The sequence below is a fragment of the Gymnoscopelus microlampas genome, assembly GCF_963454915.1.
Source record: "Gymnoscopelus microlampas genome assembly, chromosome: 7".
NCBI classification, from domain to species: Eukaryota; Metazoa; Chordata; class Actinopteri; order Myctophiformes; family Myctophidae; genus Gymnoscopelus; species Gymnoscopelus microlampas.
Genome location: NC_139944.1, coordinates 12,955,471 through 12,982,384, shown reverse-complemented (window position 1 = coordinate 12,982,384; position 26,914 = coordinate 12,955,471). Strand labels below are relative to the sequence as shown.

The 26,914-nt window shown below is 42.4% G+C and overlaps 1 protein-coding gene across 1 annotated transcript in view; it reads left to right on the top strand.

Annotated features, from left to right (window-relative positions):
- Positions 1-26,914, top strand: part of col7a1 (collagen, type VII, alpha 1) — a 142,207-nt gene that overhangs the window by 20,570 nt on the left and 94,723 nt on the right. The window contains exons 13-28 of the mRNA XM_084061142.1: positions 6,476-6,592; positions 7,577-7,723; positions 8,572-8,697; positions 10,095-10,241; positions 11,907-12,029; positions 12,457-12,735; positions 13,966-14,109; positions 15,153-15,284; positions 17,893-18,039; positions 18,766-18,897; positions 22,240-22,389; positions 22,747-22,883; positions 22,997-23,123; positions 23,636-23,779; positions 24,730-24,905; positions 25,705-25,746. Of these exons, the coding sequence (XP_083917268.1) occupies positions 6,476-6,592; positions 7,577-7,723; positions 8,572-8,697; positions 10,095-10,241; positions 11,907-12,029; positions 12,457-12,735; positions 13,966-14,109; positions 15,153-15,284; positions 17,893-18,039; positions 18,766-18,897; positions 22,240-22,389; positions 22,747-22,883; positions 22,997-23,123; positions 23,636-23,779; positions 24,730-24,905; positions 25,705-25,746 (2,270 nt within the window). The remainder of the gene's footprint in view (positions 1-6,475; positions 6,593-7,576; positions 7,724-8,571; positions 8,698-10,094; positions 10,242-11,906; positions 12,030-12,456; positions 12,736-13,965; positions 14,110-15,152; positions 15,285-17,892; positions 18,040-18,765; positions 18,898-22,239; positions 22,390-22,746; positions 22,884-22,996; positions 23,124-23,635; positions 23,780-24,729; positions 24,906-25,704; positions 25,747-26,914) is intronic.

Genomic DNA, 26,914 nt, shown 5'->3' with positions numbered 1-26,914 from the left:
TAATATCAAATATCTAAATACTGAATGAAGGAACTTAAAAACTGTCTGGGGTGCTCTCAAAAGTACACTTTAAAATGACCCCAAACACGTTTGAAAGTGATATATCCCTTTAAGCCTTCATGATGCATAACAGTTTTGTTGGCTTCAAGCATTTAGCCATTGTCATGTGTGGGTTACAATGTTTAAAACAACGGCAGCTGTAATATATTTTCCAGCTTTAGGGTTCATAGCAAAGTGAAACAAACATAACATATAAATTGGATGATTTTGGCCGTGCTTAACGCTGATAGACCTGGTCCAAGTAGCCTGACGGTGCAAATCGCGGCGCAAAGTCCTCGTTGACCCCAAAATTGCATTCCACTGCTGATTTGGAAACAACACCCCCCGCCCCATGGCACCTCGCCTCCCACACCGTCACACACAACGAGTTCCCAACATACCAAACCCAAAGAGACGGAGGAGAACACCACTTCTCTGGAAGTGATCAATTCCCTCATTCACTCCGTGCCTCACACAAATCCGCCTGCCACCAAAAATAGACCCCAAGTCTCGGGATGAATATAGAAAGAATGCTTCTAGAAAAAGCATCCTTTCCTTGTGTCTTTGTTTCTGCCACGGCCTGTCAGCTATTTGAAAATAACAGATCTACAAGCTCACAACGCGTCGCATCGCGACGCGTTGTGAGCTTGTAGATCTGCTATTTTCAAATACTTTAGTACTTTTACTTTTGGTACTTTAAGTACATTTTGATGCCAATGCTTTTGTACTTATACTCAAGTAAACTTTGAATTCTGGACTTTTACTTGTAACAGAGTATATCTATATTGCAGTATTGGTACTTTTTACTTAAGTAAAGAATTTGAATACTTTTTCCACCACTGCCCAAAAATAGACCCCTAAGTCTCGTGATGAATATAGAAAGAATGCTTCTAGAAAAAGCATTATTTTCCTGTGTGTTCCTTGTTTCTGCCACGGCCTGCCAACCATGCTGCAGGAAGCAAGCAGAGTGGGAATGGAAATTCGAGATAGACACGGGAGGCCAAGAAACATCTTTGTTGTTGTGTTCCGTCTCCTCAGAAAAGTCGACACATGTTACTGTTTAGTTCCGCTGTAGGAACATCGCGAGCACACCTACACCCTCATTATACACAACACACACACGGCATCTGTCTCCTCTGTGACTAACGCCACTCAGAGGGACCTGCATGTTTGCTTGAGTTTGTGTTTCTCAGGCTGAGTCAGCCGCCGGGGCCACTCTGCCGCTAAATAGAGAGTCATCTGATGTGGAGAGGAGAGGAAAAGCTCTGAATGCCAGAGATGTAGGATGTATATACAATACACAGACCACACTCACTTAACCCATTAAGGCCGGGAACGCATCTGGGTCGTTTTTTTTATTTCTTTGGCTATTCAAAAATAGCAGATCTACAAGCTCATTAAAAATAAAATAGCATATCTACAAACTCGTGGCGTGCCAGGGCACCGAGTGCCACGCTACGAGTATGTACTGTAGCTCTGCAATTTTTTTATTTTTTTAAATCGTAAAAAAATGCAGGTGGGTCAGGGGGCAGCGTTGCCATGTCTGCTTATTATATTTATAAGCGTCTTTGGGCTTGTTTTTTCTGTTAACCGGAAACACATCTGTGTAACCACTTAAACCATTATTTTATACTTTGGCTATTGGAAAATAGCAGATATACAAGCTCATAGCACGACTCATAGATTGTAGATCAGCTATTTTTGAAAAACATTGTGAACATTTGTGCAAATCTTTGAATATTATATATATATTTTTAAGAAGAATTGTTGTACTCAAATCTTTGCTTCTGGGGATTCTACAAATGTCTTCTAAATCCTTTCTTTTTTTTTTATAAAAAAACGTATGTTGCTATAATCAGTGGTTCTCAAACGTTTTCATGTCAAGGACCCCCAAAATTATTTGTCCGCCGACCCCCCCATCTCAAAATATGTTGTTCCAGGGACCCCCAGAAGCAAAGATTTTAGTTACAAATTTTCGCTTAAAAATATATATATATTCAAAGATTTGCAAAAATGTTTACTTGTGCCGCACTATGAGCTTTTATATGTGCTATTTTTGAATAGCCAAAGGAATCTTAAAATGACACAGATGCGTTCCCGGTCTCAATGGATTAAACCTGACTTAGGCTTTTCTCTCTCTGGTTTGTTTCTGCATAAACCGCTACAGTTACTTAACTGTACAGCTCTTTGTTAATGTCTGATGTTGTTCCTGGGTGTGTTGAGATGTCTGACAACCGTGATTCATGCTGCTGGAAGAGAAGCTTGTCAGCATAAAAGGCCTCAAGGATCAAATTTACAGCTGAAGGACTTGCTGTTGTTTAGTCAAAGGAAATGGCAGAATCCAGCATTTCTACATTTCACGCTGTTTTAATGGTACTTATTATTTTGAATGAATCGTTTGGTAATTATACTAGCTCATTTAAATTCCTGTTGACACATGTGACAGACCTTTTAAAGTCTTTGGAATATATTTATTTTTTTCTGCTCCTCCTGGCTGCTTGTAGAAGTGTCCTTGAACAAGATACTTAATCCATTCAATCCGGGAACGCATCTGTGTCATTTTACGATTTCTTTGGCTATTCAAAAATAGCAGATATACAAGATATACGGCAACCGAGTGCCGCGCTATGAGCTTGTAGATCTGCTATTTTTGAAAAATCTTGAACGTTTTTGCAAATCTTTGAATATATATATTTTTAAAGCGAACATTTGTAACTCAAATCTTTGCTTCTGGTGGGGGTCCCTGGAACAACATATTTTTAGATGGGGGGGTCTGAGGACAAATATATATCATTTCGGGGGTCCCTGACATGAAAAAGGTTTGAGAACCACTGATATTATAGCAACATAAGTAAAAACAGTTTTTGTAGAAGCAAAGATTTGAGTTAAAAATGTTTTCGCAAATTTTCACGATTTTTCTAAAATAGCAGATCTACAAGCTTTTGTATCTGCTGTTTTTGAATAGCCAAAGACAAATAATGGTTTCATAAGTGGTTACACAGATGCGTTTCCGGTTTGAATGGGTTAACCCCCAACTGCTCCCGATGAGCATGTCGGTGCCTTGCGTGTTTCCTTCGCCGTAGGTGTGTGAATGGGTGAATGTGAAATACATTGTAAAGGGCTTTTAGAAAAAGGCGCTATACTGTATATAAAGGCATTTCTTTGTGTTCACCATCCTTTGAAAATGTTCTTTCACCAGTGGCGTGCTCTCGTTACACACCATCCACCCACTATCAATGTGTTCACCGTCTTTTGAACTCATTGGGAATCTCATGTTCTTTCAAGTCAGCGAAGACTTCCTGGTCTTGAACTCACAACCTCTGCTGTGAGAGGTACAAGTCTCTCTGCTGCAGTGGTTCTCAAAGTGGGGTCCGGGGACCCCCAGGGGTCCTTGGGGGGTTCCAGGGGGTCCCCAGCTTTAACCTTTCATACCTTGGCTATTGAAAAATAGAAGCTATACAAGCTCATAGCGCGTCACTTCGTGCCGCGCTATGAGCTTGTAGATCTGCTATTTTTCAAAAATCTTTAACACAAACATCCCTGGCACAACATATTTTCAGATGGGGGTCCGCAGCCAAATATGTATCGATTTGGGGGTCCTTGACATGAGAAAGTTTGCTTTGCTCTACTGGACCACGCTGAGTCTCTGTGTCTCTGAGACAGGTCCAAACTAGACTATCCTTGGATTTGAAGCAAGAACCTTTGTATTGGCATGACTGACTATTATTCTGTGCCACAAAGGTCCTGAAAACAACTGTGCCAGCTAAATCTTTAACCACTCAAGCCTTATTTCGAGATGTGCGCATGACTTGTGTTGCTCGTAAATAGCTGATCTACAAGCTTTGCATGGTGACGTGTGTTATGAGCTTGTTTTCTTACCAGGACAATACCGCTGAGCTAGCTCTGTACATTGGAGACAAGTGGTGTCTTGTGTGTGTCCAACATCTTTCTTTATTGAACATTGATAACTGTTAAATGAACTTCAATTGCAGACCTGTTCTAAAAGTTTTAAAGAAAATGTCTTATGGATATGAACCAATAAACCTCTGGACTTCAGCACGGGGTGCTGTATTAATGGCACCCACTTCTCAGAGGATGCAGAGGATGAATTTCTCATAGATGCAAATGCATCAATGACAAAAACCCCAACAACATAATTCCAGCTTGTTATTTGATCAAGAACATTTATGTTGTTGCACAACATTTCTACAAATGTCTTCTAATTCCCAACAGTATTCTGAAAAAAAAACATATGTTTCTATATCAGTGGTGCTCAAACGTTTTCATGTCAAGGACCCCCAAAATGTATGTCTTTGGGCGCGAACTCCCATCTTGTTCCAGGGACCCCCAGAAGAAAATTTGAGTTAAAAATGTTCGCTTTAAAACGATATATATTCAAAGATTTGCACACATTTTCACATTTAAAAAAAAAATAGCCAAAGTGTAAAATAATGCTTTTTTAGCTCAAAATCAAAAAGTGACACAGATGCGTTCCAGGTCTTAATGGGGTATTGGTCTATGTTGACATCTGACACATAAAAAATGTGTATTCAAGCATTTATTTGACAATATATGTCTTATTTGGACGTCCAGTGGTAAAGTGATCGCCCGCCACTGTGGAGACTGGGGTTCAATTCCTCCACGGTGCCTGCGGCTAGGCAGAGTGCTCCAACGAACACAATTGGCTGTGTTTCCGGCCAGTGGGAAGTTGTTGGAAGTAATTGTTGGTTAGATTTTGGGCCGGCTTTGTTCTTTGCCGTTGCACGCACTAGTGACTCCTGTTCAACAGGGATCGGAACTGGGAGGGTTAGCGAGTTCCTTTGGACGAGTTACTCTCTCCTGGTGAAACTGACTCACTGACAGGTGATAGGAAGCAGCTGGTGATTATATGTGTATCCAGTGGTGGAAAGTAACTAAGTACATTTACTCAAGTACTGTACTTATAAGTACAATTTTGAGGTACTTTTACTTTACTGGAGTATTTCCAATTTTCAGTACTTTTACTTCTACTCCACTACATCTCAGAGGCAAATATTGCACTTTTACTCCACTACAATTATTTGAAAACTTCAGTTACTAGTTACTTTGTAGATTTGGATTATTATTACAAAACATACATTAACCACTTCAGCCCTATATTCATTTCGCCCTTTTGAAAATAGCCGATCTACAAGCTCACAATGCGGGTACCGATAATGGGTACCGATTTGCATGATGTTTGGACAAAATGTTTAGGAGTAATATAAACAAGAAAAGTGCTACAAAAACGGCCTCCTGGTGGCGCTATAATAGGGCAATGCTAAAAGGGTGGCTTTGTTCTTCAACGTAGTGCGAATGTGCGTGCGAAGTGTCACCGCAATCGGACGCTGCATTTGTGGCATTTTGTTGAAAACGGGCCACTCCTGCAAACTTTAGATGCAAACAGATCCATCTTGATCACATGACTATAGAGATCATGTGTGCCGATTTGCGTGAAATTTGGATAAAATCTGAAGGCTTAATATAAAAAAAAATGTTGTACATAAATCGGCCTCCTGGTGGCGCTATGAAAGGCAAATGTGAAAAATGCAAATGTGGGTGTGAAATGTCACGGAAATCGCAAGCTGCGTTCATGATTTGAGGCATTTTGTTCAAAACAGACCAATCCTGCAAACTTTTGAAGCCAACCGTAGCCAATCAGGATGGAATATGGAAAAACGGACAGATCTGTGTTGATCACATGACTATAGAGATACTGTGTACTGATTTGCGTGGTGTTTGGATGAAATCTGTAGGAGTACTGTAAAAAAAATATGTTTTGCAAAAAGCGGCCTCCTGGTGGCACTATATGACCGCGTCATTCATCTGCAATTACAGTGTTCACCACCTTTTGAACTTTGTCCTTTACCATTGGGAATCTCGTTCATATTCTTTGAAGTCCTTCCACACATACTGTATCTTCTGTCCTACACAGGGACGGAAATCTGGTGCGACTAATGTGTGTGTTTTATGAAAAGAAAAGGTTAGAGTTTGATACGATACGATACGATAATACTTTATTGTCAGTTCACACTGAAATTTGTCTTGCGACCCAAGGAAAGAAATGTGTTAAGGACGCTGGCCAGCTATGTTATGGAGATTTTTATTTTAAAATAGTGCCCCAAGTGTAGTGTAATTGTTTTTTCCCCACTAAAAATGAGAAGAAACAAATGTGTTTGGGTCGAAGACTTGATTTCACCAGCAGTACAATATTAGAACACATTCCTTCTGTTTAGGTTTGATACCATTGATTGAGTTTGATGCTGTTTGAATCTCTTTATTGTTGTTTGTTATTACAATGACATCACAAGTGATCTATATGAACGTTCTCACTGTTTAATGTATGCATGAATCAGATGACGTACACAGAATGTATGATGTCTGTATGAATGAAGACTTGTTGGTTGCTTTCCTTCAGAGCGCCAGGAGCAGCAGATCCTCAGGGCCGCCACCACGGGCCCCTCCACCATCCGCCTCACCTGGAAACTCATCCAGGCCTCCAGAGGGTACCGGCTGGAATGGAAGCAGGGAGAAGGTTCGGATGTTTCACGCTTATTCATTCGCATGCATCTAACTTTGACACCACACCCCTCCCCGGACTTGTCTCTTTCCCAGGTGCTTCACCCAGGTGGGCGTGGTTTCGAGGTTAGGTTAAGGCAGTGGTTACCAAACAGTGGGTCGGGACCCATTTGTGGGTCGCGAACACTAAGATTTTAAATTTTTTCTGTTTTTTTTTCACAATTATTCATAAAAAATAAAATAAAAAAATAAAAAAACATTTAAAAAAACATTACAAGTAGTAAAAATAGCAGATCTGCAAGCGTTGTGAGCTTGTAGATCGGCTATTTTTACTAGTTAAGGTCCCAGGAAAACATCAAATTTCTCTTTTAGGTCACAACCAAAAACGTTTGGGAACAAAGGCATATCTTCTGTGAGGTTATAGAGCACCGAAGTCTGACGTAATTTACACATCCTAGGTTTGTCTACCTGGTTCGCGGTTTTCCACCCCCATTCTGAATCCCCATAGACGTATTTAATATCGTGTCAAATAAGAACTGTGTTCCAAAAATAAACAAATGACCCCGGCGGTTTTACTCATATGGATATGAAGCATCAACTGACGGTGAGAAAATGATATTGTTACTTCCGCCGAATTAGTGAAATTTTCGCCAGAAACAGACTGTATCAAATATAAGTGACTGACTATCATAAACGATACAGAACCTCCTCCCTGACAATATCGCCGAGACAGTTTGTTTATTTTTGGACCACAATTCTTATATGAGGCGATTCTATGATGACCCAATGTTATTCTCCATAGCGAAATTACTTTGCGAACCTGGGGATGTACGAGTGACGTCAGGACTTCTGTACTCTTATTGGGTTAGGTTTAGGCATATAACCACGCCCACCTGCGCGAAACACCAAAGAAAGAGGGAGTCCCCACCCCTCCCACCACCCCGCCATATTCCTGGTTAGAACAGTGATGCATGTTTGATGTTGTCGTCTCTGACTTCAGGAGGCCGTGTGGAGAGCCAGTCCTTCCCCAGAGGCACCACCGCCTACGAGCTGACGGGCCTTCAGGCCAGCACAGAGTACATCATCACCCTCTACACCCTGTACGAAGGCCGAGAGGAGGCCACACCCGTCTCCACCACGTCCTCAGGTCAGGGAAAATGGCCAGTAGGGGGACAAACAAGACTCAGAGTTTGAGTTATTGCTGGGGCTGGATTGGGTAGAATAGTTGTTGACTTGTGTACATAATGTAATCTTGGAACCCATTGTCTACAGAATATTTCATTTTAATCTTAAAAATAAACAAGTAAATCAGGGGTCTTCCACGTTTTTTCAGGCCAAGGACCCCCTTAACTGATAGAGAGATGAAGCAGGGACCCCCACTACATGCTGTATAAAATTGTGTCACTTTTACATAGATTTCGTAGATCGTTTCATAGACTTGTTTGACAGCACTGTCATCAGTGTTGTGAAAATTATTTATCTTTTCTATTAATATGTTGGATTCATGTTAATGTGTACTTTCAGACAGTTAACCTTTCAAACCCTCAATACTTTAGTCAACTTGGACCGTTGGCTCTGTACGTGGTCTGCTCTTTTTCCCTCTGCACCAACTCCTTCCGAAAATAGCCGATCTACAAGCTCACAACGCCTCGCAGCGCGAGGCGTTGTGAGCTTGTAGATCGGCTATTTTCGGCTAATGTTCCCCAACCACGCAATGGGTTGGGTGGACCCCCTGTAGTCACGCTGAGGACCGCCTAGGGGTCATGGACCCCCTGTCGAAGACCCCTGACGTAAAGCTTTAGCCAATGGGTTCCAAGATTGGCACATACGTAGATGTATCCGTATGCAATTACTACAATGTCTCTACTGTATGTCTCATGGAATGCTTGTCCAAAATAAGTTTGACTCTTGTGTACTTGTACAGAAGATATATCAATAAAGTACAACGTTGAACGTTGAACGTTGAACGTTGAACGTTGAACCTTGTCATTGCAGTGGAGCAGCCGGTGGGGAGCGTTTCCAACCTGCGAGTGGTGGAGTCTCTGGGCAGCACTGTGAGACTGGGCTGGACCGGCGTGGCTGGGGCCACACAGTACCGCATCCTGCTCCTTAACACAGAGGGTATACAGTACACTGAACGTTGTTTTATAAATCGTGTTGATTTTGTATTGATACATTAAGGCCTTTTCTGGATCAGATGGGTGGTCCTGGCATTTTCAGAGCATGTTTATTTTAATGATCAGTCAATCGATTGCGTTTTCAGGCTTGGATCATTAGAACTAACGCAGTATCGGTATCACAATAAAATATATAAATTCAAGGTTTTAAAGTCTTACTGTGCAAATTTCAAAAAAACAACTTTTAGCAGCCTCTGCTGGTCATTACCGTCACTGCAGGCCATTTGTTTATTACTTCGTTACCCAGAATTCCATTCGTTTTCACCGGAAGACGGAGGTGTTTCAAAAAGCGTTCTTTTAATTGTTTTATACGATCTGTGGATCGTTTCTCTTAGCCAGTGGAGCTTTAGTTACCGTGAGCTGTGTTTTCTTTTTCTGTTTTTTTTTCGTTCTTCAAATCATACAATATCTTAAAATCAGCGTGAGTTTCCTTTTGTTATTAGCGCGGTAGTTCCTGGCCAAACAGGAAACTGGCGCGGTAGTTCCTGGCAAAACAGGAACCTGGTGCATTTCCGCTTCCATTTTCCGGCCAGATGACGTCATTTTCGAGGGAAAGTCAAGCTCGACAGCGTTCAATAGAAAATATATAAATAAAAGGCTTTCGGGGGTGAAATTCATGGAGTGGGTGTTGTGAAACATTTGCCACTCACAAAAGATATACAATTTAACTTTAGTTTTACTGAAAACATTACCTAGTATTACTTTAATGAAAAAATACCTTGACTTTTTTTCACATTAACTTTTTTTATATTAATGTTATTTTATCATTAAAATCTAACAGTTTTAACAGTTATTTGGGGACCCACTTGCAATATCCTCACGGCCCACAGTTTGGCAATGGCTGCCTTAAGGCAGTGGTTCTCAAACTTTTTCGTGTCAAGGACCCCCAAATTGGCACTTATTAGCCCGCGGACCCCCATTTGAAAAGATATGCTAGGGACCATAAGAGAAGAATTTTAAGGCTCTAGCAGTGATTCAACCATTTTAATGTCAAGGACCCCCAGTTTGACATGCATTAGGCTACGGGCCCCCTTTTACTTACATTTCTATCTCTGGGACCCCAATTCATATTGTAAAATCAATGGTAATTTAACTCTGAGAGTGTACAAATGGAACCAAATGGACCCTCACGGGTCCATTTGGTTCCATTTGTACACTCTCAGAGTTACAGACCCATAAGGGTCCATTTGGTTCCTAACTATCTATCATTTAGCTGGGGACCCCTTGGAACTCCCCCAGGGCCCCCCGGGGGTCCCCGGACCCCACTTTAAGAACCAATGCATTAAGGGATGATGAGTGTGAACGTTCTTGGTCTGATGTGTGTGTTTTGTCTCGTCCCAGCCGGGACAGAGGAAACCCGGAACATTCCCGGGAACCAGACGACCCTTGACCTCAGAGACCTGACGGTGGGCGTGTCGTACGGCGTCAGTGTGACGGCGCTGGTGGGGGAGAACGCCGGGAACCCGGTTACCGTGTACATCAAACCAGGTGAGGCAACCAATGGCAATTAATTGAGGCTTGCTTCATCCTGTTGTTGAAGCGGCTGAACGCAGCGTTTGTGCCAGTTTGGCAAACGGCTCAATCTTTCTGCCAGGCTTGGTTACTGTCCAGTTCCTTTAGGAATGAATAACTTCATGAAGGCAATATCCAACACGATTGCTGGTGATTATCAGTTGAGATAACAGACATGTTATGTCTACATCCAACCGGGGAAACTCTCCTGTCAGGTGACAAGAAGGTCAGTTGGCTCTCATGCATTGAAGGAGGCATGAGCTCGGCCCTGGCCTCCCTAGGTTGGCAGAGGGAAGGTAGTGCCCAGGATTACATAGAGACACACGGGCGGAAACGGAAGGCCTACAAATTCACGCCCACTTTTGAGATAGCGCCGCTACTCGAGGTCCGTTAGAACGACGAACTGCAGCTCTCAATGCATTCCCTATGAGAGGATATGAGAATTAGCCTACTTTTAAAATTATCCTGCATTAACTGGAGACGATATTGATTTAAATAAAAATATGTTTCCAAATGTATGGAGTGTCTTTGTCAACATATCTTCTTGTTTTCTTAATAGTTGATGTGTTTCACATTTAATTTGCCACTTTAACGAGTTACCCATAATGTTAACACAGCAGAGGGTAGACGGCAGACAGACAAGTTGTCGCATTTCAGTGACATCACTGTCTTTACGAGCGCCGAGCGCCGACCAGTGGTGTACACTGTAGAGGCAGGACAGGCGGTCGCCTGCCCAACTAAGATCTCGCCTCCCCTAAAAAAAAACAAATAACCCCAAAATGTGTCATTGCGTGCTTAATGTCCTCAACGTCACGCACCCAACAAGCTTTGAACTGAGCAGATTGGACCTTCTGTTCCAGAGATAATGACCAAAACATATTGAAAACGTCCACTTTCGCCAGTTTTCTGGGTATTGAAAACCTCAAGGGATGCGTCCGTGACGTATATACCATGCGACCACTTAAAGTCTAGATCTCCGATGCTAGCGGTTTTGACATACTGATGGAGTATATTATAGTATATTGTGGGTAGTATATCGAGATGACAGATATGGGACATTAAAAAGGACAAATCAAACAAATGGGACACTTTATTAGAACACCAAAAAAGTCGCTACAGCCTCAGTAGTTAACCAATGAAATGACGGTATTTTACAATGCCTCTCATAAAGACTGCATTGAGAGCTGCAGTTCATCGTTGTAACGGACCCCGAGTAGCAGCGCTGTCTCAAAAGTGGGCGTGAATTTGTAGGCCTTCCGTTTCCGCCCGTGTGTCTCTATAGACAATTGGCACTGGGTGTTAAAAAATAGGGTTACAAAATCGTGGGATAAAAATTTAGAGAAAAAAAAAGAGATAACAGACATGCTCAAGTTAACAGGGACAAAAAAAAAAGAAGAAGAAAAACAAACACAACCAATGGACCATACACATATGGACGCCAAATGTAGCTGGAAAGAAACATGGAAACAAACACACTTGACACTGATGACCTAGGATGAAATCCTGCCAGTAAAATCTTTCCTCCTGTGTCTCCCACTGCATTGTGCCCTCAACATAACTCTATGTATGTCATCTCTGGGGACACACGCCAACATTCTGAACTGTTTGACACATGGTTCTTCTGTGTGCAATTAATTCCAGAGCAAGTTGCCGGGCGCCTGACTAACCTGCGAGCGACAAACGTAAACAGTCGGAGAATTCGAATTGCCTGGACAGGTGTTGCCGGGGCAACGGGTTACCGGGTCACCTGGAGACAAGGCACCAGTAAGTGGTGTGTCTTGCATGATGCACACTTTTCTGTATATTTAAAGGGATAGTTCACCCCAAAAAAAAATTATCGATACTCATGGAGACTTGAATTCATGGATATTCTTTTTGTTTTTGTCACATTCCTAAGCCAATAATTTGATGACCAGCGGACCGGTATAGGCAGCGGTTCCGGTAGGAGACACAAAGGAGACGCTTTGTGTGTCCTACCGGAACCGCTGCCGCTCAAATTATTGGCTTAGGAATGTGACAAAAGCAAAAAGAATATCCATGAATTCACGTCTCTATGGGGTGACTAATCGATAGAAAAAAGTTCATTTTACTATCCCTTTAATAGTGCAATTTTCACCATTGTATCTTGTATTCAATGTTGTTTTACATTTTAAAGAGAAAAAACAAACAACTATGTTGTCCTCTGTGTTAGACGCGGAGCAGTCGCGCGTGCTGGGGACAGACGCCTCGTCCTTCACCATCGAGAATCTGCGGCCAGACGAGGCTCTGGTCATCGGCGTCACGCCCGTGGTGGGTCAACGTCTCGGGGAGCTGGTCACCATCGCCTCCAGAACCCACGGAGGAGGAGGAGGCTGGTCAGGGTTCATCTCTGGCCTCCGCGTCGTCGACGTGACGCCCGGGAGGATACGCGTCACCTGGGCGTCGGCCTCCAGAGCGAGTGGCTATAGGATTACGTGGCGCCGCGCGGACGGTAGGCAAAGAGGAGCGTTATCACAAGTGTAACACTTTACCCATTTCTCAAACGAAAGAGGAAGCCGTACAGGGACGTGCACAGATAGACTCTAGGCGGTGCTAGAGCGCCTGCCCTTTGCCCTCTTGACTGAAAGTGCCCTTTTGAAAAAAAGGGGCACTTTCAGTTTACAGCAGGGGTCTTCAACAGGGGGTCCGGGACCCCTAGGGGGTCCTCAGAGTTACTACAGGGGGTCCGCCAAATCTTTATGTGATATGATTTTTCAGCCATATTGGAAAGAAATTGGGCCTCTTCTTACTTCCTTCACAGGTGTTACCAATGATACTAATGAAGGCTCTGTTCCATTCTGGTCAGGGTGCTGATATCGTGCATGTTGGCTCACTAGAAACACTTATGGTGGGTGTGTACCCCTGAGAGTGTACAAATGGAACCAAATGGACCCGTAAGGGTCCATTTGGTTCCATTTGTACACTCTCAGAGTTATGGGGGTCCTTGAAAATAAGACAACCACTGTGCCACACTAAATGGAACGGAGCCTTAATTAGTATTATTGGTAACACCTGTGAAGGAAGTAAGGAAGGGGCCCAATTCATTCCCAATATGGCTGCTGGGCATAGAGCCTATAGCAATTACAACTGCAGACTCACTCCCAATCTTCTGCCGTAGTCTGAAGACTGACCTCTTCAGACTCCACCTCAGCCAGGAGCACTTGTCCTAGCCATAACGACCTTGCAGGCTTATGCAAAGGCTAAAATGTAACTTACAGTGTAGATAGCATGTTATGTAGACAGATGCCAGGTCATTGTTGAGCTGGCATCCTATAGTGTGTATAGTTTCAATGTACAGGCCGATGATAGGTTCTTGGTTTACTTTTGGATTAGTTTATTATTAGATTATTGGTTTACTTGTGTATTACTTTATTATTAGATTACTGTTTCTATGCATTTGATGTATTATCTTGTGTTGTCCTTGCTGTAAATCGCTCTGGATTAAGAGCGTCTGCTAAATGCCTAAATTGTAAATTGTAATATTAATATGGGTAAAAAGGAAAAAAACAGATTAGATTAGATTTGGGTCTTCAACAATATAATAATATGTGGTTTTGGGAGTCTGAGAGAAGGGGAGTGCTACAGATATGTACTCAAAGATTGTGTTTTTTTAATCTAGCGCCACTTTTCCAGGTTCCTGCATGGATTGAAAAAGTTGTGTTCTATTTCTTTTCGGGTGCAGGGGTGGAGGCAACCCAGAATGTGGGTGCTGATGTGACTTCCTATAGCATTGACGGCCTCCAGGCTGACTCTGCCTATAGTGTGTCAGTGTCCTCGCTGAGTGGCTCTCGAGAAGGAACTCCTGGCTCGGTGAATACCAGGACAGGTATGCCTTGTCACGCTTCAACACACATCATCACTGTTATCCAGAGCTCCTTCTTGGATGTGAACTTTTTGAACAGCCGCAAGTCTTCGCTGTCAGGCAGAAACACTGTGTTTCCATATCTTCATCTTTTGGTGTTTTTTTTTCATAAATTAAAGGTAGAGTAACAGATAAGGGACAACTTCTGATATTTACAAACAAGTCTATATCTAAACATCAGTCTCTTTTTTCATTGAATTATATGGAAATTAGGTTTGAAAAGGTACTGACAGGACTTGGTACAATGTTGGCCTATAAATGAACATTGTATGGCAGTCGTATGACAGTGTCACACAGAAGTAACGAAAATAGCTGATCACAATGCAGTCGCATCACGTGGTAATGATGTGAGCTTTTAGAACATTTTCAGCTACAGTATAATGACATGCCCACAGGGACGCAATGTTGAAAGTGGTAAATTGTTTTTCCTAAAATTTTTATCCCTCGATTTTTGTAATTATAGAAAGTGGTAAATTTTGTTTTACCATTGATCTAATAGAGCCTGCCTGTTTGCTCAGGGGATAAATTGAATCTTGACCATCAGGTAAAAATTCGTGTCAGATCCTGTGTCTAGGTGAGACGTGACCTTTGACACGATCTAAATGTCTCAATATAAAAGCAGGGAGACAAAATGCAACCACCCCAATTGTACAAATTATATTGTATTAACATACTCTACCATAGAGATTGGACAACATTTTTATGTATTCATTTTTTAAAAGTTACTTTAAGTCTGTCTGTGGGTTCTATGAATGTTAAACCAATGAAAAGTATTAACAAGTAATAATAATAACTACATTGGATCCATTGGAAAGTCATTTCGTGAAAAGTAACAGTTTTAGACGTACAAGGTGTCCACCCGACAGCGAATAAAGACTTTATAACTTTAATACAATGCATGTACAGTTAAGGTTTTGGTAATAAATAATGAACCTATTAATCTCCAAATGTCTATGTGCATAATGCTTGTAACAATTAGCCTGACCTGTTGTGTGTTCTCCGTGTAGAGGCCAGTCAAGTTGCAGTTGGAACTGTGACGTCCTTACAGATTCAGGAGGCCCGCGGAGAGGTCGTCAGGGTCACCTGGGTGGGCGTGCAGGGAGCAACGGCCTACCGTGTGGCTTGGAAGCGAACAGATGGTAGGCCTCTCGCAGTGGTGGAATGTAACTTAGTACATTTACTCAAGTACTGGACTGCAGTACAATTGTGAGGTATTTTTTTTACTTAACTGGAGAATTTCCAACTTTTTTTTTTCTTCTACTCCACTTCATCTCAGAGGTAAATATTGTACTTTTACTGCACTACACTTATTTGAAAACTTTAGTTACTAGTTACTTTGCAGATATAATTCATTATATTATAAAACACACATTAACCACTTCAGCCCTATTTTATGCATAGGCTATTTGAAAATAGCCGATCGTTGTGAGCTTGTAGATCTGCTATTTTCAAACATTTTAGTACTTTGACTTTTGGTACTTTAAGTATATTTTGATGCCAATACTTTTGTACTTTTACTCAAGTAACATTTTGAACACAGGCCTTTTACTTGTAACAGTATTTTTATATTGTTGTATTGCTACAGAGAATAACCTCTTTGGTTTTTATATTGCAATGCCTCATATATTTACAGTGTTACATACACTCACTGACTTGAAGCAGTCAAACAGGGCCTTTTTACTCGTTATATCTTATAAATTCAAATTATTATCACTAGACCGGTGCAGGGAAGTCGAGCACACAGTGTATAACGAGAACGATGCAACATAGGAATGCATGCCACACCCGGTTATGCAATAGCCATTGTCCATTGTTGTCAGATTTCTCGCTGTATCCGTTGTCAGAGAACCCAGTGCGCTGCCCGTTGCCATAAACGGGCACCCGCCAGGAATGATGCACGCCGGCATACGTGTATTAGCCCGTGGCAAAAATGCAATGCAAATAGCTTAAAGGACGACTTCACACATTTTCAACCTGTCTTCATGTAATAGGTCCTCCTCACTAATGCTCATTATAATATGGGACCAATTCTGTCTACTTGGTCTGTGTCTCAGAGGAGGCCTGTGGGCGGTTCAGGTTCAGGTTGTTCTTGCGTTAATAAAAATCTAAACTAGAAAATGTGCTCCTCGGAGCACAAGTCTCCACCAGCAAATATTGGAATTTATTCCAAGATTGGAACTTTGATGATAGTGTGTACGTCAGATGGCACATTGACTGCATTACCGTGGATTGCCTTTTGTCTGCCTCTTGGCAAGCCAACAAGTTTCATGAAGGCAATACGTTGACTTACCAACCTTTCCTCTAACGGGTGCAAATCCTGCAGTTCTCGGGGTATGGCATCCAGTAATAAGTTGTTAGCCCAAGCCTGTGGAGGGAGTTTCCCCATTTTAATGGAGCGATGACATGTGTGACAGATCCAAGTGTTGTTTTGCTTGATTGCAGTTGGGTCTTTGTCCAGGAGACTTACAGTATCTATTGTTGCTGTGTACTTTGCAGGTTTTAACTTTACCACTGTTTCTCTGTAGAGCATTCGTTCACAGGAGAAACAGACATAATTGGGTCCACTTTCTGACATCTTCTTTAAGAATGCGGCACCAGCTTCATCCACTTGAACATCTTCTTGTTCTTTAGGTGATCTGTAGCATCTCTTCTTATTGGTGTAATCTGCTTGTTGATGTTGTCCTTCTTCTATTGAATACTGTGACCAGTGCCTTCTTTTCCTTTCGATGTTCTTTACAGACTTGTACTTTTTCTTCCAGAGAATGTAGCAATCTTTGCTGTGTCATGTTGTCAGCATTTGTGGCTCGTCTTTATTTTTTGTCATTTAGGGATTCAAGTGGTCTTTGTCTCTGTTTCTTAGCTTTGGCTTTCTGCTGTCGGCATTGCGCCTTTGCTTCTTCATGAGGTTTCAGACGATAATTTCCTGCTTCTTCAGTTTGCGTAATGAGAGTTAGTTGCAGCTGTGATCTCAGCTGTAGTCTCAGTTTGTACTGGAAAGTGCTGTTCCTGAGCACAAGTCTCCGCCAGCACCAGGATTTTTGGTAAGGAATTTATTCCAAGATTGGAACTTCTTCTGCTAATATCTCCTGACTAAATGTTAGCATGGCTGATGGCACTGATGTCACTTCGAAACGTGCACCGCAACGTTTCGAAGTGACTCACCTATTTATAGGCATGTATTTCGTCATGCGTCTCGCTAGCCAATCAAAGCACACCCTTTCAACATATTGTCACGTGTCACGTGAAGCTTGACCAATGTTAGCCTGGTGGAACCAACGAAAATCAAACGAAAACATACTCTCCACCATGCCTTCGGCCTGGCGGAGACAATAAGAAATAAAGAATCTTAAAAAGTAAAAAGTGTCCTATGAGACACAGACAGAGTAGAAAAAATTACACAATTTTATCAGGAGCATTAGTGAGGACCTATTATACGAAGATAGGTTGGAAATGGGTGAAGTCGTCCTTTAAATGTGGGGAAAGTGAAAAATGGGCTTTGTCTCCAACCCGTGTGCAAGTTCAGATTTATTGGTTAAACCACTGCGTAGACATTTTTTATATAATGGATGCAGACAGACAGACAGACAGAGGTTTCCTCATTTTTATAGTAGGATACATACAGTATATAAAAGAGATTCTACCCACAAGGTTATTTTCTGATGTGAAGAAAAAGAATAATGTTCAGCGGTATAGTGGGCTTGTAATCAGGGTGCTCACTGGTCCTACTGTGTGCTGCTGCTCCTGCAGGAGGAGAAGAGAGGAGTCAGCTGGTGGGAGGAGACGTGACAGTGGTGGACTTGAACCAGTTGGACCCCGGGGCCCAGTACGAGGTGAAGGTCATGGCTTTGGTCCAGAACAGGGAGGGATCGCCTGTGTCTGTCAGAGTCACCACAGGTAAATGTAAACCAAACTCTATACTACCGGGAGCGCATCTCTGTGATTTTAGATGTCTTTGGCTATTCAAAAATAGCAGATATACAAGCTCATAGCGCGGCACCGAGTGCCGTGCTATGAGCTTGTAGATCTGCTATTTTTGAAAAATCGTGAAAACTTGTGCAAACCTTTGAAAATATATTTTTAAAGCAAACATTTGTAACTCAAATCTTTGCTTCTGCAGGTCCCTGGAGCACTATACTTTACAAATGTTCGCTTATAAAAATATGTATTCAAAGATTTGCACAAATGTTCACATGTTTCTAAAATAGCAGATCTACAAGCTCGTAACACGGCACAGAGTGCCGCGCTACGAGCTTGTAGCTTGTTTTAATAGCCAAAGTATAAAATAATGCTTATAGCTAAAATCTAAAATGACACAGATGCGTTCCTGGATTGAATGGGTTAACAATGGACCCTTTTTAATCCATTTCTACACTGTGCAGTGCCGTTATTGAAGTGTGCAAATAAAACACAATGCATTATGTTGCAAAACATACAAGACGCCAAGTCAAGTGAATAGCTTAAGCAATTGCGTGTGTGTGTGTGTGTGTGTGTGTGTGTGTGTGTGTGTGTGTGTGTGTGTGTGTGTGTGTGTGTGTGTGTGTGTGTGTGTGTGTGTGTGTGTGTGTGTGTGTGTGTGTGTGTGTGTTTTCCCCATTTCCCTGACTCTATTTGTTCACGCAGCTGGTCCCCCGACTCCTACCCAGACTGTCACCAATTTGCGGGTGGCAGAGGTTACACAGAATTCTGCGCTGCTTGGCTGGTTACCGCTGGTTACGGCCACAGGATACATCCTCCGTTGGAGAGAGGAGCAAGGTGAGACACTTCATTACAAATAACAGAACACACACACACACACACACACACACACACACACACACACACACACACACACACACACACACACACACACACACACATGGGCTGGGCTGAAACTTTGGATTGCAGACTGTTATAATCTGGTGAAGGTCATGGGCAGGTCTAAACCTAAGCTATGCCCACATACAGTATAAATCATGCCCACCTAAAACACCATGTACGCCCACCTAAAATGTCCACACCCCAGGTCAGATTGGCATTACAATTTGCATAGCGGTGCGATATGATCCGAGGAAAGTCATGGCAAAACCGTTGTATATCATCTGGAGAGGGCACAGAAAATCCTGGTCCACTCATTTCAATGAAACTTTCTCACCCAGCGCAGACCCCCCCCCCCGACTCACCGGTAGTATCTTCTATCTCCTCCTTCCGGGGTTTGATGACGTAACGCATGCGCATTCATGTCATTTATGCATCTTCGTCACAAACTACCTCCATCAGGCATGGCCATATATGGGCATATTTGTCCAAACACAGACCCACCGACCACAAACGCGCCTGGGGTGACGGGGCTTTTTCAGTTGCAGCCCCCTCCCTTTGGAACCCACTCCCTCCCATCACTCTTGCCGTGTTCAAAACCTCCCCAAAAACCCACCTTTTCAGACTTGCTTTCCCCGCCCTAACTCAAACCAAATCTCCCTTTCTGCTTCCTACTTCCAACCTAGTAAAGTTGTTTATTTTGATTTGTTTTGTAAAACGACTTTGATTACTAAGAAAAGTGCTATATAAGTCTGATTTATCATTATTATTATTAGTATTATTATTTATTATCCATACATGTCTGTCTTTGGTTTGCAGTGGAACAAAACAAAAAAGTTGCAAAACAAATCCCGGAATTCTTGCTCGTTCTACAAAGACATTCTAAAATTGCTTGGCCAAACTTTTTGTTACCCTTGAGAAGTTTTACGATTACAATTAGAATTTGGTCATTTAGCAGATGCTCTTATCCAGAGTGACTTACAAGCGTAAGATCAGAGGAAATACCATGAACCCTATTCAACAAACAACAGTGTAAATGTTCATGTAAGTAGAATGAAAACAACAATTTAGTGCATCAAAGAAACTAGGACACCAGGTATACATCAGAACTAACATACAGTATGTCTAAACAACCTGCTATCTAAATAAGTCAACAGCAGGCCTAAATAACACATCATTATGTGTACAAGTAACCCACATACTGTATATCTGCATAGTTTAACCTATTTAGACCGGGAACGCATCTGTGTGTAATTTTTTAGATGTCCTTGTCATCGACAATTTAGGACATTTAGTCGTTTTTTTGTGTCATTTTTTAGTAATTAAGAAGTTTAGTATTTAGAAGACATTTGTAAAATCCCTAGAAGCAAAGATTTGAGTTAAAAAATGAGTTAAAAATAATATATATTCAAAAGATTTGCACAAATTTTCAAGAAAAAAAAAAAATAGCAGATCTACAAGCTCATAGCGTGGCACTCGGTGCTAGAATGAGCTTGTAGATCTGCTATTTTTGAATAGCCCAAAGAAACCTAAAACAATTACACAGATTCTCTCCCGGTCTGAAAGGGTTAAGTGTGGCAGCGATCAAAACAGGCTAGAAGAAGGGATGCAAGGAGAGAGGGCTAGGGGGCGAGGTGGAGTTTTCAGAGTGAGTTTGCAGTCCTTACTGAGGTGGACACATGGTCATTCCACAGCTTGGGAGTCAGAGGAGAGATAGACTGAAAGAACGAGCCCAATCGATGGTCTTGAAGGGCGGAGCCAAACCCAGGCGCTGGATTCCAGCGCCTGGGTTTGGAGCACTCTGATTGGTTCGGAGATAACAAGGTCCTAAGACCAGCGTCCCTGCAAGGTTCTCCCAGGCTTTTTTTCTTTTGAAACAAAAAAAAAAGGCATGGGTTTCCGAGGCTAGAGGAGAGATGCTTGGACCGGAGCGTTGGCTAGGGTGTTTGTAAAGGGATGAACAGACTTCCTGTGTTGATTTAAGTGAGTGATAAGGGGCGTGGGGGTGGATCATGTCCTGAAGGTAAGGGGGAAATGATTGCACCGCAGTGATACAGATTAAGCAGACTGCTTTAATTAGTCTCATCACATGTGTTTTCAATCTCATTGATGCAGCCATGGTTTAAAAGGAGAACATTACTCATTCTGCTGAGTTGTGCCACTGTTTGCATCACACTGACAATAGAAAGCAGAGGGAAAAGCGGAGAGCGGTCTGAGGAGATTAGAAACAAGGTTATAGCAAAGCATGGTCAATGTAAAGTTTACAAGACTACAGTATCTCTCCAAAGAGCTTGATGTTCCTGTGACCACTGTTGCCAGTATTATTAACCCATTGAGGCCTGAGGTTCCGATTCTGCAAAATGTCTTCTAAATCCTAACGGTTTTCTGAAAAACGTATATCAGTGGTTTTCAAACCTTTTCATGTGAAGGACCCCCAAAATGATATGAATTTGGCCTCGGACCCCCATCTCAAAATTTGTTGTTCCAGGGACCCCCAGAAGCAAAGATTTGAGTTAATGTTTGCTTTAAAAGAATATATATATATAAAGATTTGCACACATTTTCACGATTTTTCAAAAATAGCACATCTACAAGCTTGTAGCGCGGTACTCTGTGCTGCGCTACAAGCTTGTATATCTGCTATTTTTGAATAATGCTTTTTAGCTCAAATGAAAAAGTGACACCGATGCGTTCCAGGTTTAAGACGTTTAAGGCCGTAGTTTCGGGACTCTAGCCATTAGCAAACATCTCCGGACATGGTCGCAAGAGGAAAATTGGACCAAGATTGAACAGAAAGATTGTTGTCGAGAAAGAACAAAGGGAAAACTACAAAAACAGTTTCAAGTCACCCCCATCTGTCACTGTCTGTAACAGCAGAAGGTCTGCTCCACGTCTAAAGGACACACAAAAAAAGCCCAAACTGGACCAGAATCCTTGTTGACATGCGGCAGTCCTTCTGGAACGTTCTACAGAGCAATGTCCCAAAAGGACTGTGGCGTGTACAATTTGTACTTTGGACAGATGAGGTTTTTGATAAATCAAGGCTATGTTCACAGACGACAAGTTGACGCTTTCAAATAAAAGAACAGCATGCCTATGTTATGGTTTGGGCTTGCTTTGCAGACTTAATCACTGGGTGCTAAACTTATAGCCTATGTCAGACATCTGTGTCTTAAGGCCACTCCACACCAATGATTCTCCATGCAACTCCTTGCAACCATTATCCCCAATGGCAGTTGCAAGGAGTTGCCCCTGATGTAATATATTGAGTATATTGCTTATTGTCTTTGTATTGTTAAGACACAGGGCAAGGCCAGTCCGTCACGCTCCCTGCTTCAGCCAGCTCGTACCGGGTGACCGGGCTGCGTCTGGGCCTTCGTTACCGCTTCACCATACAGCCTACGTTTGCCAGTGGACTGGGAGCTGAGGCCTATGTGGAGGAACGCACTGGTAATGCACTGCCCTCATGTCTGTACTTTATCTGCATGTGTTCTTTCCTTATAACAGACCCCCCTCTTCTGGGTATGATAAGCAAGTGGTGTAAAGTAACTAAGTACATTTACTCAAGTACTGTACTTAAGTACATTTTTTAGGTACTTTTACTTTACTGGAGCATTTCCAGTTGTCGATACCACCTTTAATTCTACTCCACTACATCTCAGAGGCAAATATTGTACTTTTACTCCACTACAATTATTTGAAAACTTTAGTTACTACCGTAGTTAGTTACTGCAGTTATAAATGATTACATTTGAGTACTTTATCCACCACCGATATTAAACACCACACGCGTGTATCTCTCTGCAGTGTGTGTGGGTGGTCGTCTGGATGTCGTGTTCCTGGTTCCGGCCTCTCAGGACCGGACGAGCCTCAGAGAACCTCTGCTGGCCCTTCTAACCAGTGCGGCCGGGTCGCTCACCACCATCGGACCCCGAGACTCACAGGTGCAGTTCGGGTGCAAGCATTATGAACACTGTTGAGAAACTGCAGGCTATTGTATACAGTAGTTCACATTCTATTCTATAATGATGTCCTTTCTGCTTCCTGTTGTCTTCAGGTGGGAGTCGTGGTCTACAGTTCCAGACCCAAAGTTTGGTTCTTGCTTAATCGCCATAGCAACTCTCAAACACTGCTGCAAGAGATCCTATCCACGCCCTTTGACGATAATCCCGGAAATAACATAGGTCGGTGTCATCCATCTGTGTCTGTGGTTTTCCACACTCCTAAACACAATGACCATGCTTACTTTGTGGAGGTTATAGGCTCTATGTACAGCAGCCTCATTGGAAAGAAATCTTCCTTTCTTCCTTCACAGGTGTTACCAATGATACTAATGAAGGCTCTGTTCCATTTAATGTAGCACAGTGGTTCTCAAACCTTTTAATTTCAAGGACCGCCATAACTCTGAGAGCGTACAAATGGAACCAAATGGACCCTTACGGGTCCATTTGGTTCCATTTGTACACTCTCAGAGTTACACACCCGTAAGGGGCCTTTTGGAACCCCCTCAAGGAACCATGAGGGGTCCCTGGACCACACTTTGAGACCAGAATGGAACAGAGCCTTCATTAGTATCATTGGTAACACCTGTGAAGGAAGTAAGAAGAGGCCCAATTTCTTTCCAATATGGCTGCTGTGCATAGAGCCTATTTACCAGGTTCTCTTTAGATATGTAACGCTGTGGCTCCCCCTGCAGGCGAGGCGCTGACGTTCACGCGACAGTTCCTGCTGACCACCACATCTGGACGGAGACCCAGGGTTCCTGGTGCCGTGGTCATCATCTCTGACAGCAGATCCTCAGACAACATCACTGTCCCAGCAAACGCTGTCAAAGCCACAGGTAGGTTGATTAGGCCTGACCTCGGTTATTCCAATAGTCGACTAATCGGTCGAGGGGAGTCTGAGTCGGCTGCCAATCTCTTTATTTTACATCTCTACATTATTCGACTGAGAGATTGGCCTAATTTTTTATATTAATTAACTAATAGTTTGCCAAAAATAGGATATACGTCATGATTTATCGGGAGAAACCAAGCAAGTATGTTAAATCAGACATTAAGCACCCCTACAGCCCAAATGGAATGTTCCTCTATTGCATAACATCTTTTTTGCATGATTCAACTGAGAGATTGTCAGTTGAATCAGACTGATTCGACTGACAATCTCAGCCGAATCATGCCAAAAAGAAAAAACATATATATATATATATATATATATATATATTTCTTTTTTTTGGTGTTGCATTAGTCGACTATTAGTCGGCTATAGGCAACATTTGGCCAATCAGATTCGACTATAGAAATCCTTAGTCGGGGACAGGCCTACTGTCGAGTAACCTGACGCATTATGACTGTCACAGATGACTCTTGCTATTTTGATTCATCGTGTTTTGTGTTATTATTATAACTTTTGAGTTTTCCTCATCTTTGGTTGGATCCTCATGGTCAAATGTTAGTCGCAGATAGGTTAGGATTAGCAGAGCAGATTCCTACTGGTTGAGGTTGCTCTATCAGGGTAGTTCATTTCAAGTAAGTCGTTATCACAGAAGTATCTACCGGTAATTGTCTTACATCTCCGGTATTTATTACTTTGTATTGGTGGCAACCCCCTCTCGTTTGGGCACCTCTTGCCCCAAACAAACCCAAGTGCAAATACACTTTAGTCTACCTTTGAGTTTGCTAGTCTATACTGAGTGTTTTGTTTTGTTCATAAAATATCTGATGAAAACATTCATGCTCTGTCATTTTTTTTCTCACAAAACAACGTCTCTTCTTTCCTCCATGTGCCCAGCAGGTGCAGTGACGGTGTTGGCAGTGGGTATTGGTCGGGCGGACCGCGAGGCACTGCGCCAGTCGGTGACAGATGGCAGCACCCAGAACCTCCTGTATACTCCTGATGTGGCACAGCTGGGCACCCTGCACGCTGACCTGGCAGACCTTCTCTGTGGCATTGCTAGGATTCCAGAGGTATAGGGACAAACAAAACATGTTGATGAAGGAAGAAGTGAAAGTTTATGTCATGTCTAAAACATGGAAACGTTGATATCATTTATATAATTTGAAAGTACTGGGAAATAGTGTTAAAAAAAAGCTCATATGCTTCACTGTTTGTCATTGTTTTTACTGTTCAATGTAAATCTTCAGAACCGGGTACATTATGTTGGTGAAACAGGGTGCCAGTGAGCTAGAGTGGCCGTTTGGGAACCAGAAGGTTCCCGGTTCAGTCCCCGGCTTCTCCTGTCGTCGTGTCAAAGTGTCTTTGAGCAATACACCGAACCCCTAACTGCTCCCCATGTGCAGAACCTTGCATGTTTGCCTCTGCCATCGGTGTATGAATGGGTGAACGTGATGCACATTGTAAAGCACTTTGGATAATAATGGCACAATATAAATGCAGACTATTCAACATTTAGATGGTTCCCTTTGGAGAGCTTATAACCGAGATCACAATTTCTCTAAGTAAACGAAAATAAGGTACAAAGGATTTGGGGACAGTCAAACAGCTGTTCAATAAGAGCAAAAAATGACATTGAACACATTATTAAACACAAATATTGAACACACATTATTAAACACAAATATTGAACACACATATTGGCTATGGTAACTGCAGCAAATGTCATGGAGGAGTCAGGACTCATGCAGAAGTCTGAATATAATTGAATGAAAAAATAACATTTGCCAAAGTCGACAATTACGATTTAATTTTTCTCTAAATGTTGATGTTCCTTTGCATCTGATTTCTATGTGTGTGGTATGTTTTCAGGTAACCCCTGGGACAGAGCGGTGTACCGTGCAGTGTCCTCGGGTATGTACACTTAGTTTGATGGAAGAGGTATTTCACGGGGCAACCTGTGCACAATGGGCTCTATGCACAGCAGCCATATTGTGAAGACATTCACAGGTGTTGCCAATGATACTAATGAAGTCTCTGTTCCATTCTGGTCAAACAGAGGCTTCGTCCACACGTACACGGGTATTTTCATAAACGTAGCTTTTTATATGCGTTTTGGGGGGTTCGTCCACACGCAAACGCGTTTTTGCTCCATGTAAACGCATCTTTTGGAAAACTCCTGCCACAGTGTAGATTTTTAAAAACTCCGGCTATGTGTTCCCGTGTGGACACGGTAAACAGAGTTTTTGCATGGGTCGTTTAACGTTTAGCCGTTGTCGTGTGGACAGAGAGATTTTTTTAAACAGGGCCGTGTAGACGCGGAGGTTTTCAAAAACGAAAACGAAATATCTGCGTTTATGAAAATACCCGTGTACGTGTGGACGAAGCCAGAGTCAGGGTGCTGATATTGTGCATGTTGGCTCACTGGAAACACTGCTACACCAGTGGGTCTAAAATTTGGGTCCAGGGACTCTCATGGTTCCTTAAGGGGTTTCCAAAGGGCCCCTTACGGGTGTGTTACTCTGAGAGTGTGCAAATGGAACCAAATGGACCCGTAAGGGTCCATTTGGTTCCATTTATTTTGTACACTCTCAGAGTTTTGGGGGTCGTGGAAATGAAAAATCTGAGAACCACTGTGCTCCACTAAATGGAACAGAGCCTTCATTAGTATCATTGGGGGTGCATTTCGCCTTTCCGACATGTCGCCTTTCCGACGTTAACGAACCCTATACCTAACCCTAGAGATGGACAGTGAGGAACATTGCATGCACACACACTGCACAGCTGCTTCCCATAGCATTCACCAGCAATCCGGCTGGGAAGTGTATTTAATGGTGTTGTGTTGCATACATTGCATACATTTTCGGCCCGGGCCGGCCCGAAAACGTCAGGTCGCGTCGGGTTCGGGCAGAATTTGAGGTAAACAAAATACAAAAATCTGCACTTGTGGACTTTTTGTGGAATTTTACTTAGGTTAAAGAATCAATAACGCATTGTAGCAATACTCTGTTAAAAGTACCAAAAGCAAAAGTACTCATTGTGCAGAATATCCCATTTTACACGTTTTCAAATGTATAAAATT